General features: G+C 43.7%; 1 protein-coding gene across 2 annotated transcripts in view; it reads right to left on the reverse strand.

Moving 5' to 3' along the window:
• Positions 1–16309, reverse strand: part of SLC6A17 (solute carrier family 6 member 17) — a 121454-nt gene that overhangs the window by 74793 nt on the left and 30352 nt on the right. For both annotated transcript variants that reach the window (XM_075335742.1, XM_075335741.1), the window contains exon 2: positions 10467–10849. In XM_075335742.1, the coding sequence (XP_075191857.1) occupies positions 10467–10749 (283 nt within the window). In that variant the 5' untranslated portion in view covers positions 10750–10849. The remainder of the gene's footprint in view (positions 1–10466; positions 10850–16309) is intronic.

The following is a 16309-nucleotide window of genomic DNA, read 5'->3' on the forward strand; positions in this document are numbered from 1 at the left end:
TCCTCTGCTATTGGACGGCTGCCGTGTGACGTCGCTGTGACGCCGCACGAACCGCCCCCTTAGAAAGGAGGCGGATCGCCGGCCAGAGCGACGTTGCAGGGAAGGTAAGTCCGTATGACGGGTGTTAGCTATGTTGTGCGCCACGGACAACGATTTGCCCGTGACGCACAACCGACGAGGGCGGGTACGCTCGCTAGCGATATCGGTACCGATATCGGAGCGTGTAAAGTACCCTTAAGTCCGGAACCTCCGGAGATAAGATCCTATCCTCCCTGCCTCTGATCAAGGATGCAGCAAATTACCTGGCAGACGCATCAGCTGATTCTGTCCGCCTGGTAGCCCGGTCAGCAGGGTCTTCTAATGTGGCCCGGAGAGCTCTGTAGCTGAAATCATGGAAGGGGGTTCACATCCTCAAAATCAAGGCTGTGTACGCTTCCGTGTGAGGGTGAGTTCGTATTTGGCCCCCAACTGGATAACATCCTCACCAAAGCTGGAGACAGTAAGAAAGGGTTCCCTAACACATTTACTCCTCCCTCTAGGCACCCGTTTCACAAGCGCCGTTTCCAACCCGTCAGACCAGAACGCAGGGACAGATCTGACCATCCCACTTCTGGGTCCAAGGGAGCCCTGTTTGGCAACCCTTCCTTCCTTCGGAAGTATCCCAAACAATAATCAGGATTTTACAGTTGGAGGCAGGCTCCGTTTCTTCGGGGACATATGGAAGACCATCACTTCCAGCTCCTTTATTCTGGACCTGATATCGGAGGGCCTCTGGCTGGAATTTAGATCCCTCCCTCCGCAGTCCTTTTTCGTTATATCCACCAGGAGATCAGCGGAACAACAACACGCATTGGTGTTGGAGGTTCTCACTCTCGTGGATAAACAGGTCCTGACACCAGTCCCGTTACATCAAAGAGGCCAGGGGTTCTATTTTTCCCTTTTCTTGGTCCCCAAACCAGATGGATCATACAGAACCATTATTAATCTGAAGAAGCTTAACCTCTTCCTGAGATACCGGCCGTTTAAAATGGAATCCCTCCTGTCCACTATGAAACTGCTCTTTCCCGATTGTTACATGGCGGTCCTCGATTTAACAGATGCGTACTACCACATACCTGTCCACCCGCATTTTCAACAATACCTCCGTGTAGCACTCATGATTAACCACTCCATTCACCATTTTCAGTTCAAGGCCATGCCCTTCGGCGTTTCGCTCGCCCCACGGATATTCACCAAAGTCATGGCTGAGGTCACAGCTCACCTTCGCGAACACCAGACTTTAATCATTCCATATTTAGATGACCTCCTGGTGGTGGGAAACACGGCGGCACAATGTTCATCCCGTCTACGTCATGCTATGTCAACCCTCTGACGTCTTGGGTGGATGCTGAATCTGAAAAAATCTAGACTCACACCTGCCACCTTTCAGTCTTTCCTAGGCACGCACCTGGATTCCATACAACAGCGTTGCTTTCTACCTCCAGACAAAGTTGCAAGGTTACAAGGGGTCATTCAACACGCACAAGGTCACCCGTCACTCTCCCTCCGGACCGCCACGTATCTGCTAGGGTCACTAACTTCATGTATTCCCGCAGTACAGTGGGCTCAGCTTCACACCAGACAACTGCAGTGGAAAATCCTGGCAGCTGCACGGTCAACTCAAGGGTCGCTCGATTCTCCTCTAAAGCCCGCTTTACACGCTATAATATATCTTACGATGTGTCGGTGGGGTCACGTCGTAAGTGACGCACATCCGGCATTGTAAGGTACATTGTAGTGTGTGACAGGTACGTGCGATTGCGATTGAACGTTAAAACGTGCATCGCATACACGTCATTGAATGCTGACGAATTGCACGTCGGGTTGTTTAATGTTCCCGAGGCAGCACACATCGCAGTGTGTGACACCCCGGGAACATTAAACAGATCTTACCTGCCTCCCACGGCTCCAGCCGGCAATGTGGAAGGAAAGAGGTGGGCGGGATGGTTACTCATCTCTGATGAGCTCATCTCTGTCCCTCCGCTTCTATTGGCCAGCTGCCGCGTGACGTCGATGTGACGCCGAACGTCCCTCCCACTCCAGGAAGTGGACGTTCGCCGCCCACAGCGAGGTTGTATGGTCGGGTAAGTACGTGTGACGGGGGTTAATCGTTTGTGCGGCACGTTCAACAAATTTAAAGCAGGCTTAACCTTGACCACCTCCACCCGAGATTCCCTCAGCTGGTGACTGACGGACACAAACCTGACCAGTGGCAAGGAATGGCATGTTCACCCCACCTGTCTGATCACTACCGACACCAGCCCCTGGGGGTAGGGGGCTCACCTGAGGGATGCCATGGCTCAGGGTCTCTGGTTCAGTCAAGAGATGAACGCCTCCTCCAACCTGAAGGAGCTCCTGGCAGTCAGTCGAGCACTAATGTCCTTACTTCCACTCCCCAGGGGCACCCACGTGCAACTCTGTACGGACAACCGGACAGTAGTAGGCTACATCAGCCACTAATGGGGGACACGGTCATGTTCCATAATGAAGACAGCAGTGCAGGTGCTGGAACTTGCCGAAAACCATCTTTTGTCCCTCTCAGCAGTACACATCCGGGGGGTGGACAACGTGAAAGCAGACTTCCTCAGCCGTCACACTCTCCGTCAGGGCGAATGGACTTTGCATCAGGACGTTTTCACTCAGATAGTGCACTGCTGGGGCCAGCCGGTTATAGACTTATTTGCTACCAGAGACAACAGGAGGTTGAAATAGTTTGGGTCCCTGAACAGGGCGGATCAGCCGACGGTCCTAGATGCCCTTCAGGTTCCCTGCCAGTACAGCCTGACCTATGCCTTTCCTCCTCTGATTCTCCTACCCACGGTCCTCCGGAAGATCAGGGAGCATCAGGCACGAATAATCCTTATAGCTCCTTTTTGGCCCATGCGGCCATGGTTCTCCCTCCTGACGATTATGCCGGTCTCTGACCCCTAGGTTCTCCCATCCAGACCAGATCTCCTGCCACAAGGTCCTTTCCTTCATCCACGCATCAAGGGTCTCCACTTGACGGCGTGGAATTTGAAAGGGAGTTACTAGCCGCCCACGTTTTTTTCAGCTGTCTTATTGACACCCTCTTGCACAGTAGAAAACCAGTCACAACCAGACAGTATGGCCGGGTATGGCAGCAATTTCTTACCTCATTCCCTGACTCCTCTCCAGCTGTGGTCCCGATCTCCTCTATTCTTGAGTTTCTCCAGTCTAGTCGGGATATGGTTCTCTGGGTCAGTACCTTAAAAGTTCATGTTTCTGCCCTGGGCGCCCTCTATAATACCAACATAGCAGGTAATCGGTGGGTCATGCGTTTCATTAAGGCATGCGACTGCAGCCAGCCCGTCCGTATAGCCAGTCCACCCCCCTGGGATCTCACGCTGGTACTGGATGCCCTAACCCTTGCACCCTTCGAACCTCTCCTCTCAGCGTCAGATAAATTGCTATCCCTCAAAACCTGCCTGTTAGTCACCCTTACATCTGCACGTCACATCAGCGACATTCAGGCCCTATCCATAGATCCTCCCTTCCTTTGGATATTCCGGATGGGATCGTTCTCAAGACAGACCCAGCTTATTTGCCCAAGGTAGCTTCCCAGTTTCACAGGAGTCAGGAGATTATTCTCCCTTCCTTTTTCCCTGACCCTACCACGCCGGAGGAATGTCGTTTTCACACCCTAGACGTCAAGGAAACCATTCTCACGTACCTCTCTAGGATGGTCCCTTGGAGACAGGACAGGGCATTATTTATTGCTTTTCAGGGTTTTAGACGAGGTCGCCAGGTGATGAAATATACCTTAGCTCGATGGATGAGGGACGCCATTTCCTTGGCATACACGATTAAACAAGAGCCCCTGCCTGGGGGGGTAAATCCCAACACCTATTGTTTCAATATATACAGAAATTTGACAAAAAATGAGAAAAAGTGCAAGGGAGCTCTCCCTCAAATCGCCTTATTCTTGCCCCTTCCTTGCCGCGGAGGTTGGCACCCTAGAGCCTGCGCAGTTAGCGCCCCCGCTCACCGTCGTCTAACCCTTCAGGTCCTGATAAAACCCTAACAAGTCTCGTAGTGACAGTATTAACAAGGATTAAATATCCAAAAATTAACCAACAGCAGAATCTAACATAGATGATAGAGATAAACTTCAACCAATATGATCAAATTGGGAAAATATTGAGGCATAGTGTCCCAAATAATAACCATCAGTTCTTATCTTAAGTAGTCCCAAGTTGTACCAATTTGAACAAAATAAGGTTATTTTGCATCTCTCAAGTTTGAAAGCTATAGTTTTTTTTTATTCTTCTGCCAACAGTCATGTGAGGCTTGTTTTTTGTGGGATTGGTTGGAATTATTATTGGTACCATTTTGGGCCACAATTCCCAAAAAAAGGACATGGATTTAAAAAAGTAAAAAAAAAAAAAACAACTCACCAAAAACAGCCATTAGCCTACTAAGGGTCAAATAGCTTATGCACTAGCAGGATTCAGCAGCCTCCCCCCCCCATGGTAAGGGCGGGAGCAACTCTGGTGCAGAATACCAACGACGCAACCACTCGCAATCTATCATATCATGGAGTGTGGTTGCTGGTATTAGACATGTACACAGGTGAGGTTTGCATAGGACACTAGTCACACAGGTACCATTTTGGGCCACAAAACAGACGCCTCTTAGACCATGTTCCTTGCATGGCCCAACAGTCTTACCATAGATGACTGATCTGAAGGTCGTCATGATGATGTGTGGGAGAGGGAGTGGCACTACCTCTCCCAGTCTCCTAAATGCTAGGATCAATATTGATTTATTGATTACAGCATTTAGGGGGTTAAACAGCCGAGGAAAAGGCGAGGACTGTCCCTAGCTGTGACAGCTGGTGCTTGGCTATAACTTACAGCGAGCTACCAGCGGCGATCGTGTGGGCACAGCTTCTGACATCGCATGATCCCCATGACATACATTTACGTCATTTTGCGAGAACTTCTTCCTGACCATGATGTAAACCTATTTCAACTGTCAGGAGGAGGTTAATCTGTAAAGAAACTGTTAAGATTATTCGACCAGACAGAGATCATCTTGAGAATCTGCCCCAGGGCTAATTTTAAATGAATGGGGTGTTACCAGTTGGAGACATGTAATGACTGACAGTCTGCTCTCCTGAATTACATGTCTCACACTGATAATGCCCCCTTTCATTTAACATAAGCTTTGGAGGGAGATTCTTGGGACGTCTCTGTGTCCAGCTCAAAGATTTTAACAGCTCATTTACATATTAAGAAAATGTGGATTCCTCTGGAATGACATTGGATCGCAGACATTAAGGCGGGCTTTGCACACTACAACATCGCAGGTGCGATGTCGGTGGGGTCAAATTGAAAATGACGTACTTCCGGCATCGCATGCGACATCGTAGTGTGTAAAGGCTCGATGATACGATTAACGAGCGCAAAAGCGTCGTAATCGTATCATCGGTGCAGCGTCGGCGTAATCCATAATTACGCTGACGCGACGGTCCGATGTTGTTCCTCACTCCTGCGGCAGCACACATCGCTGTGTGTGAAGCCGCAGGAGCGACGAACATCTCCTACCGGCGTCACCGCGGCTTCCGTAGAATATGCGGAAGGAAGGAGGTGGGCGGGATGTTTACATCCCACTCATCTCCGCCCCTCCACTCCGATTGGCCGCCTGCCGTGTGACGTCGCAGTGACGCCGCACGACCCACCCCCTTAATAAGGAGGCGGGTCGCCGGCCAGAGCAACGGTCGCAGGGCAGGTGAGTGCATGTGAAGCTGGCGTAGCGATAATTTTCGCTACGCCAGCTTTCACAAGATATTGTACCTGCGACGGGGGCGGGGACTATCGCGTGCGACATCGCAGCATCGGCTTGCGATGTCGCAACGTGCAAAGCCCGCCTAAGGGATTGGTTTATTCAACCTTCTATGACCAGCATGCCCATGTAGACACCATAGGAGGATTCATCATACTGACAGATTCCCTTTAATTATTGTAGTTTTATTACTACAACGCTGTAAAAAATCAGTTCCCAACTAAAAATCTTCCATGTATTCTGAATTAATTTTATTAACCTATTGGGTGAATGATCCTACATGTTCTAGCACAGTTTCTCAGTATCACCTACTGACTGAAGGCTTTGAATAATGTAGAAGAGCTGCCATTTCCATAGCATATCAAGCTACGAGCTACTGTATGCAGTGAACGCTACTGTATGTGCACTGTGATTCTGGAGACTTTTCTGTGTGGACTCAGTATACAACAAATGGTTATTCTTGCACTTGGTAATTTGTAAATACATTCAGTTTTTTTCTAGATTTCTTACAGTATAACGTTGCATATTTGCTCCCTGAACACCAACTGTAAGCAATTAAGCGGCTGCTGACGAATTATATATTTTTTTAATAATAATTATAGTTTACTTATCGTAGTAAGTGCAATCTGCTTCATTCTCCTCCTGGACTGATCATTCATTCTCAAAATTCTCAATTCAGGGATAAAATCTGTATTCAGTGGAGACGCATTTTTTCATTACTGAAATAGGAAATGGCAGTTGGTGTCAAAGCTCTATGGTGAACTGTAACTGTCCTTTCAGGAGAACTTGCCTCAAGCATCTCCCACCTTGTACAATTTCAAAAGTGCCAACTTCTTCACTGAATACAGATTTTAGAGATTTTACTCAATTGAGAAAAAAGAAATTGATTTATATGATAAGACAGAGAATACAAGCCATTTTGTTCTTATAGAAACCATCTTGTCTTATAACTGAATGATGGCATAGGGTTCAGCTGGCACTGATGGGCGGGGAAGTTTCACATTTTTATACACACACCCATGTGGTTCTTATTGGTGTATAGTTCTGAGGAGTTACTTCTTTGTTTGGGATACTATATAAAATGATCACATGAGGTAATAAAGCAGAAACATTCAGTACACCACAAAGCGTGTGTGCTGCAATGATTTCCCAAGCGCTTGTAAAACAAATCTTATTAATTTGAAGTTCCAATGGCATAGAAGGTGTGTATTTTGCTCACAAGATATATTATAAAGTTTCTTATTGTCATGTGTACTATTGATTTATGTAATAAAAATTAAAATGATGGTTACTTTTTAAGTGACTACCTATGCTAGCAATTTGGTTTGGAATAACGCTTTAATTATCAAACTCCCCACGCCTCCGAAAAGCACTGATGTACCACAAACCATGAACATTTTAATAGTCTGAATGCCTAAAACCATGTAATAAAGGTGATATATTATATCTAATCTTTCGGTCTAAATGCAGTGAAACCGCTATAAGGCTATGTGCGCACTAGAAAAGTGATTTTTCTCTAGAAAATTTCTTGAGAAACATCTGGGAGTTGAAGATTACCGCACCTGCGGTAAAAAAACGCACCAAAACCGTGTGAAAAACGCATGCGTTTTTGCTGCGGTTTTGCCGCGGTTTTTTCGCAGGTTGGTCCCTACGGTTTTTTATGATGAACTGCAATAAATAATATAGATAATAGATAGATAATCGATAGATAGACAGATAATGGATAGAGGGAAAGATGTATAGATGGATATATAGATAAATAGATGAGAAAGACCTATATAATGTCCCACCCCCCTGATATTCTAAGCTGGCACCCTTTAGTGACTTTCATGTGGCACTAAAGGGTGCCTAACCTTGTATTTAGCCAAAAAATAAATAAATAATTTTAAAAAAAAATAACGTGAGGTCCCCCCATCTTTTGTAGCCAGCTAGAGTAAAGCAGACGGCTGCAGCCTGCAGACCACAGCTGGCAGCTTCACCTTGGCTGGTAATCCAAAACAGAGGGCACCCCACGCTGTTATTTTACATTAAATAAATAATTTAAAACAAAAAACATGCCCCCCCCCCCCCAAATTGGATAGCCAGCCAAGGTAATGCGGACAGCTGGGGTCTGATATTCTCAGACTAGGGAGGTCCACTGTTATTGGACACTCCCCAGCCTAAAAATAGCAGACTGCAGCCGTCCAAGAAGTGGCGCATCCATTAGACGTGCCAATCCTGGCGCTTCGCCCCAACTCATCCCGTTGCCCTGGTGCGGTGGCAAACAGGGTAATATATGGGGTTGATGCCAGATGTGTAATGTCACCTGGCATCAAGCCCTGGGGTTAGTGATGTCACGCATCTCTCAGATACCCGACATCACTAACCCAGTCAGTAAGAAATAAAAAATAGACAACATAAAAAGTTTTATTTGAAAAAACACTCCCCACATTCCCTCTTTCACCAATTTATTGACAAGAACAATCAAATCCGGGTCCGGCGTAATCCAATAAGGGGGGTTCCCACGACGATCCATACCATAGTCACTGTCCCAGTCAATGATGAACAGAATGTTCCCCATTGGCTGGGAGAGTAATGCAGTGACTTGAGCTAACATCAATAGGTCAACACAGATCACTGCAGGGGATGCCGAGCGCTGCCATCAGGAGGTTAGATGAGATCATTATCTGCTGTGATGATCTCCTGCTGCCATGCCATCAGCGCTGTCACTGCCTTCTATGCCCGCCGCGTTCTCAGCAGTATCGCGAGAGCCCGTGACGTCACCGCCAGTTACAGCCTCGGGCCGCGGGCATAGACGGCAGTGACAGCGGTGACGTCAGGAGGCAGGAGATCGTCACAGCAGGTAATGATCTCATCTCACCTCCTGACAGCAGCGCCCGTCATCCCCGCGGCTGCACGCACTGCTATGTGTCAGTGTCTGCCAGCACTGCAGCGTGACAAGCTGCTGATACTGCGGGCAGACACTGACACACTGCAGGGCAGGCAGCCGCGGGGCCGGAGCGGGACACAGACTGCACGGGCACCTGGAGGTCACACGGAAGTGCTTCTGTGCGGCGTCCAGGGATTGTGACATCTGTATTTACTCTGCTCCGCTTCCTCTTCTGTCATAATGACATCACTTCCTGCAAAACCGCAGGCAGCGATGAGCATTACCGCAGATAAATCGCGGCTATACCGGGGGTATACCGCATATCATTTGCTACCTGCGGTATACCCCCGGAATTTCGCGATTACATTACAGTGAATGGAGTGAAATACTGAGGGTATACTGCAGGTACCTGCGGAAAAGAAGTGACATGCACATTTTCTCAAGAAATTTTCTCAAGAAAATCTTCACAAAGAATTTTCTTGAGAAAAAAACGCAGTGTGCGCACAGCTATTTTTTTTCCCATAGGTTTTGCTGGGAAATATCTGCAGAAAGATCACAAGCATTTCTCAAGAAATTTCCGCAGCAAAACCGCGGGTAAAACCGCGGGTAAAACCGCCTAGTGCGCACAGGGCCTAAAGGTTAACCTCACTTTCAAGTATCTTTTTAGAGTAAGTTGTTCTGTGTGTGTTCATGATGAATTCCACTACAACTGGCGATTATATAACATGTATCCTGCATTTTCACCTCTGAAGTCTCTATCTGTAATTTACAATCCACTCAGAGCTGGTGGGAGGATGCTAGCTGTTCTGAACTCTGCAATACACAGCACAATACACAGAGGAATTCTTGGTCTTCTTTCCTTTTTTTAGCACATAAAATAAGCAGTGGTAGCATAGAAGAAATTATACATCACTAGTGAGCTGTCTGGATGTGAATCCAGATCTGTTATGATGTAAAAGACTTGTTAGAAAGCTCAGTACTATCTCTGTCTCTTCTTCAGATTGTTTTCTCATTCTGCTTTTCTAAACTCCATCTCAATAGAGTATAATGGTTTGTATGACATGGCACCACCAGGACCTAATGGCAGTTGTGTCTAAAGATGATGATTTTAGCTGTTCTTGTTAAAAGTGGGTAGTGAGTTCAGAAGGCAAGATGATGGAGTGGGAAAAAGTGACTGATAAGTGAGGAACAATGCATATATGTCTGATAAGATTCATTACAAAGTTTGTTACCATTACCTGTATTATTCATTTATGCAAAGCTTTTTGAAAGTACAGTTCCCATTTAAGAAAACCATAGGTGAATTATAAAAGGTCTTTGTGACCAGTATTCATAATATATGGAAGAACAGAAAATGCGGTATGGGTAGAGGGTTGTCTTCTCAAAGTGGTGGTGTTTTGAAGAGGTATCAATGTATATGGCCTTTTCAACCCTCCTTATTCATGTCTTTTCTTGAATTAATGAACAAGGCAAAAAGGATTTCAAGACACCAGGTTATTGAAAACATTTTTAGACAAAACGTAGTCATGGTGCATTTATGAAAGGGAAGCATAATGGAAAGTTTTAAAATTTGCTCTCTTTTTTTTAAATCAATTTTTAGATTTGGTTAAGTAAAACTTAAAAAATAACAAAAATGCAATGTAGGCTTTAATGTGCCAAACAAACAGAAGTCCATACAAATGTCCTAATAAATACAAAAGACTGTAAAAAAACAATTAATCAGCCATACTGTTTTTCAAGCATCTGCACTTACCTCCACCATTTTTCTGGCACAGATATGGGAATCGCCAAACATTGCCCAAACCCACAGAGTATCCAATTTGTGCTAGTATATACTGCAGCTTGTTGTTCCATGCCGGTCTGTCCTCTAATTCTGAAATATCTTCCAGTGGTTTTCCTCTAGTCTCTTCGCCAGATACATTTAGTGCACTGGCTTTATGATCTATTGGTTCCTCATGGGCCAATAAGTCAGCAACAGATTCTGTGACATGTTGGTTGCTGTGCTCTCGCTGAGTCACTTTACTGCTTTTAGGCATTTGGAGATGAGTGAGTTCCTGATCACCAAGGTAGATGCTGGTACACAGAAATAATCCAGCACAAGGAGCTATTTAATACTTGCTTCCATGCAATATTGACCTAGAAAGAAGAAAAAAAACAGATTCTTAAAATCTTGAAGAATATGAACTTTTTGCAAAATGCTCAAATATGTCACAGATAACCTAAAATAAAGTTCATAAGTGATCACCTAATAAATACAAAACAAATAAAGTCAGATAAGTGACTCTAAGCAAGGATCACCAAGCTACGACTTGCCTACTTTGGACACATCATACGAAGAGAGCACTCACTGGAGAAGGACATCATGGTTGGAAAAATAGAAGGAACAAGGTAAAGAGGAAGACCAGCATCTGATGACTTGATGCTATCAAGATAACGGTGAAGAAGACCCTGGTGGACCTATGTAGACTTGCACTAGATTGATCTTCCTACAGAGAATTTATCCATCAAGTTGCCATGCCGTGAAGTCCGTTAAAAGAAAAAAGAACAAAATACTATAGATCCTTTGGTGCCACTTAGAAATATGCCTCAATAGTACCATCATCAGTCTGGAGTTGCCCGTTCTTTTATTAAATAAATAGAACAGTCCAAGACTGGTGATAGGAACTTTTTCAATATCCAAAATCCACATTATTTTAGTCTTAGATTAGTTTTCAAGAGCTGAAAATATTAAATTAAGGTACTATTGCTCCACCAAGTATAGTCAAAATTCTCTATGCCTTCCTTGGTGATCTATCAGCAGGTTACAGATGGATTAACAAGATGTTCTGATCTGGTTTATAGCATCATGCTCCTTTTTGGCAGACAGACAAATATGGCTTTGCGTGTTACTCTGGAAGTCTTGGTAAAACAGAAGTCCACTAAAATATTACAACAATATTCCATTAGTAAATGGTGATTTAAAGAAAATAAAATCAAAACAATTATTTTATGTACAGTCAGGCTACTTTTTAACGGCATAGGCAGGTAAATGGCAGACATTTAGATACCAAAAATAGTGTGGGTGCATACCCAATAACTAAGACTTTGGGATAAAGTAAATAGTAAACCAGGCAATTACACTCAATGCCAAGCAGCAGCGGCTAAAGGAAATAAAATGTTATTTTTTTCTCCCATATAAACCATAATATTTTTTTTATAATGACATAATCAAGCTTAGGATTATTTAAAAGCAAGCAACTAGAAATCTAAGCCCTGGATTTTTCACTTAGTGTCCCATTGGACACCAATTACTCTACTATTCACCTAAAAAAAGGTTCACATAAGTGATCAGCTAATAGATACATGTAATGTTATATATCGTTTGGTGACACTTAGAAACATGCCTCAGTAGTACTAATCATCAGGCTGGGGCTGCCCACTTTTTTATTATTTAAAAGGGGCAGTTCAAGTTGGGTGATAGGAACTCTTTCAATATCAACATCCAAAAATCCACATAATTTTATTTTACTCATAGATTAGTTTTTAAGAGCTACAAATATAAAATTATGGTACTATTGCTCCACCAAGTACAGTCAAAATTCTCTATGCCTTCCTTGGTGATCTATGAGTGATTCCATAGAAGTAGGTGCACAGGACTCGAGCGCTTGTGGGGCAATAAAGGGACATCATCATGCCTGTTCATCCCAAACTACCCCCAGTGAAGGCTTGAGGAGGCTTGTAGACTGCTGCCCTATTGATTGTGCGAATGAGGACTAAGTAAAAAAAGGAATGTTATTTTATTATGTTAAAAGAGACAACCATACTCTGGAGAGTACAAAAGGATCGTTACTACTTTTGGGAAACAGAGGGAACATTATTAGTGTTTAGTGAATATTAAAAAGACAGCATTATTGTGTGGGGCACTAAGGGGGCAACATTACTATGTGGGGTGAGCTAAGCATGACATATTACTATATGAGGGATTTATTGGGGCACTATTATTGTGTGGGGTAAAAAAAAAGGTAATTAAAGTGCAGGTGCATTGAAAGGTCTGTATCAAGAGTATAGGTTATCAAAAATCCAAAGGATACTGCTAAGTGCAAAACCGCACTAATTTTGCATCAGCAGGGCAATGTTTCAGGGGACGGCAAGATTGGAACTTTATGTAAAAATTGAGAATGTGCCTGAAATGTGAAAAGCTTAAGTTATACAGCAAACTAAAGGGAAGGTGAGAGACTCAGAGATGTCATCTGTACATCACTAGATTAAACGTCTTGACATTTTAGACAATTGTACACTTCAACTTGGTGACATTAGTTTTTACTGTTCCAGTATGAACATCAGTGCACAAAGTGAAGTAACGTCAGTGCACAAAGTGAAGTAACGTCAAGACATGGTTTCTTTAGTTTGATTGTGCTCGAGTGTCCCGCATGGAGCCCTGACCTCAAAGCCATCCAACATCCAACACAACTTTAGACATACTCATAAAGCTAGTGGAAAAACTGATTTGAGAAGAGGAGGCTGCTATAGCTGGGCGTCCAACTCTATTAATTCTCGTGGTTTTCAAGTGCAATGTTCAACAAGATCAAGTGAAAACCTAGTTTTGGATATATGTGGTGTATGATCAGCAAAGCTATACCACCATCAGAATTAGTGTGGCTTCTGCTTAGATTTCTGCGTCTCTTTTCAATGCTGGCACAAGCTCGTTGACAACAAGGATAGTTTTCATTTTCTGAAATGTATCCATGATATGTTATTACGTCATTTAGGTACAGTTTCACCATTAAGCAAAATTTCAGTCAGATAGTCAGTTTTCAAAGCATGTCGGGACAAATTGCTCTATTGAGCCCCGGTATAACATTTCTGTGAAGGGTGTAGAAAAATCAATAACCAGATATGATGATTATATTTCCAACTTCCATTTCTCAATTATCATGGCACATGGGTGGAAACAATACAACCTCCTTTAAGTGATGGTATTCATCAGGACCTAATGGGGAAAAGAGGAGCCCTGGCACCCACACAAAAGGGCTGGGTGGGATCTAACATGCTTCTGTATTATTATGGTACATTCCACTTGTTCTTGTTGCCTTTATTTACCATATAATTATCTTTCAAAATCATAACTATGTCTTTCATTAATAAGAACATTTTACTCAATATATGCTCATGGCTACCTTTACAGCTGTGACTGCAGCTTCATTACAGCACATTTCTGCATGTCTGCTATCTTACTATTCTGTTTTTAGATCCTCCAGACCTATGACAGTGGTTTCCGCTAGGATGTGTCCCGGGGGAGCTTTAACAACCAACAAAACAATCCTCTAATTTGTCTGTAGTTTAAAAAAAATCTGAAAGACCCTTCATTTGACCTTAACTCTCTATGATCAAAGAGAAATTGAAGCAATTAAAACTGACATCTCATCCTTGAACCATGTGCCATTGTTAATATTCTACAAAACAGCATATGGACCACACTCTGAAAAATAAAGAAACTTTACCATTTACAAAAAGATTTCCAAGAAAGAACTAAATTAATGGTGTTAATGTCAGAATAACGCACAGAAGTTGCAGAATAGACCAATCACCTTCTTGATTTTCTATTAAATCTAGATTTTGACTTTTTATTCAATCCATACTCCATTCTGTGCCTCTTCAGCTGTACACAGTGGTCTTTTCATCAATCAGTGGGGGTCTCAGGATTAAGATCCCAACCAATCTGTGCAGAATTAATAGGTTTACACCACATAAAAAAATAATTATCAAAAAGTTCAATTACTCTTTAATAATGCATGCAGTTTGTACTGTGAAATCTGGTGTGCATCAACTACTACTGATCAAGTGAAAGATCCTAAGTGAACTTAAGACCCCAGTAGATTAAGCTAAATGTAAGAGTCTGATTAAAGGGGTTCTCCGTGAATGAGATAAAGTGGCGTCTCTGGTATGATTCAAACTGCAGCCCGTCCTAGTCACAAATCAGAACAGGCTGCAGACTGAAGATATTTAGCTTCCAAGATCTGTGTGTCAACTCAGAAAAGTTATATCACACATACTTCAGTCAGGCTGTCATATGTAAAGAAATATCTCTCTTCCTCACTGAGCAAAACAGGGAGTATCTACCGGTTGATTCTCCTCAATGTTTATTTGTTTCCAATTGGGAGCAGTCAGTCTCTGTGCACTGCTATAAATCTGTCAGACCGATGCAGGAGGGGGATGAAACTAGAGATCTGCTCATCAAGCAAAACATGGGTTAAAATATTTCTTCACACACCATAGATGGCTGAGGTATGAGTGGTACAGCTCTTGTGAGTGGAAACACAAGAGATGTATATCTTAAGTCTGTGGCCAGTACTGACACGTGACTAGGACGGGTTACTGTTTAAATTATATCAGGGATGCGATTTTATCTCAGAAAACCTCTTTAAGAACAAAAAAAACATGATAATGTTATTTCCAAATCCTGAAGTATACAGCTCATATATACATTTTCTAAAGTCCACCATTCTTTAACCTCACACTCTGACTGGATAATGATCGCATGTTCTGTATTCTTTTTCCAACAAGGAGTATGCTACATTCACTTTGTCCATATTCTGAAATGGGTACATCATTTTTATTGAATACCATAATTTCAACAGCTTTGACTAGCTTTTATCTATCTCGAAGCAGTCTCCTGGATAATGAGTTTAGATTTAGTTGGAATGGTTTGCAGGTGCCAAGTCACATTGGCAAAACCCCTGAGGTGCTATCATAGCCGAAATCCCCCATAAGTGACCCCATTTTACAAACGGCACCTCTCAATCAATTCAATTAATTAATTCAATCAATGTATGGGTGTAGTGATGATTTAGTCTCTGGAAAATACCCATGGAGTCAAACGCAGTGAATGTTGCAGAATTAAAAATTGCAAATAAGTCCTTGTCGTGCCCAGTACATTGTAGTGCCTAGCTCTTCCTTCTGGCAACCTGCTTCTCATTAATTAAGAGGGCTCTCCTCACTGCAACTATGCCAAACATGTGGACATTAACTTTGGTTTAGGCACATTGTGGTTCTCACAAGGAAGGGGAAATTAGGATTTGGGAGCGCATATATTGCTGGATTTCTTTTTTGAGGGGAGAGACATAGCATTTTTCCACAGCCATTGTGCTGCCAGTGACATGGAAGGCCCATATAACTTTGTTAACAGATGACGGACCTGAGTGGGACTTGTGCTTTTGTGGGTTGAGTTGAATTCTATTTGGTGGCAATTTAGAATACAGAACATTTTGGATCAGTTCACATTAATCCTGTGTTCTATGCTGAGCACTTACATAAGTGTTTCCATGTACATCTCCAGAATACATGATTCAGATGAAATCCCAGACAGATCCATTAACTAATGAGGCAGCAGAGTAAAGGGGGCTTTACACGGTAGCGATATCGGTACCGATATCGCTAGCGTGCGTACCCGCCCCCATCGTTTGTGTGACACGGGCATATTGCTGCCCGTCGCGCACAAAATCGAACTCCTCCGTCATACGGCTTACCTGCCCTGCGACGTCGCTCTGGCCGGCGATCCGCCTCCTTTCTAAGGGGGCGGGTCATGCGGCGCCACAGCGACGTCACACGGCGTCCGTC

This window comes from Anomaloglossus baeobatrachus, chromosome 2 (genome assembly GCF_048569485.1).
Source record: "Anomaloglossus baeobatrachus isolate aAnoBae1 chromosome 2, aAnoBae1.hap1, whole genome shotgun sequence".
In the NCBI taxonomy this organism is placed as follows: Eukaryota; Metazoa; Chordata; class Amphibia; order Anura; family Aromobatidae; genus Anomaloglossus; species Anomaloglossus baeobatrachus.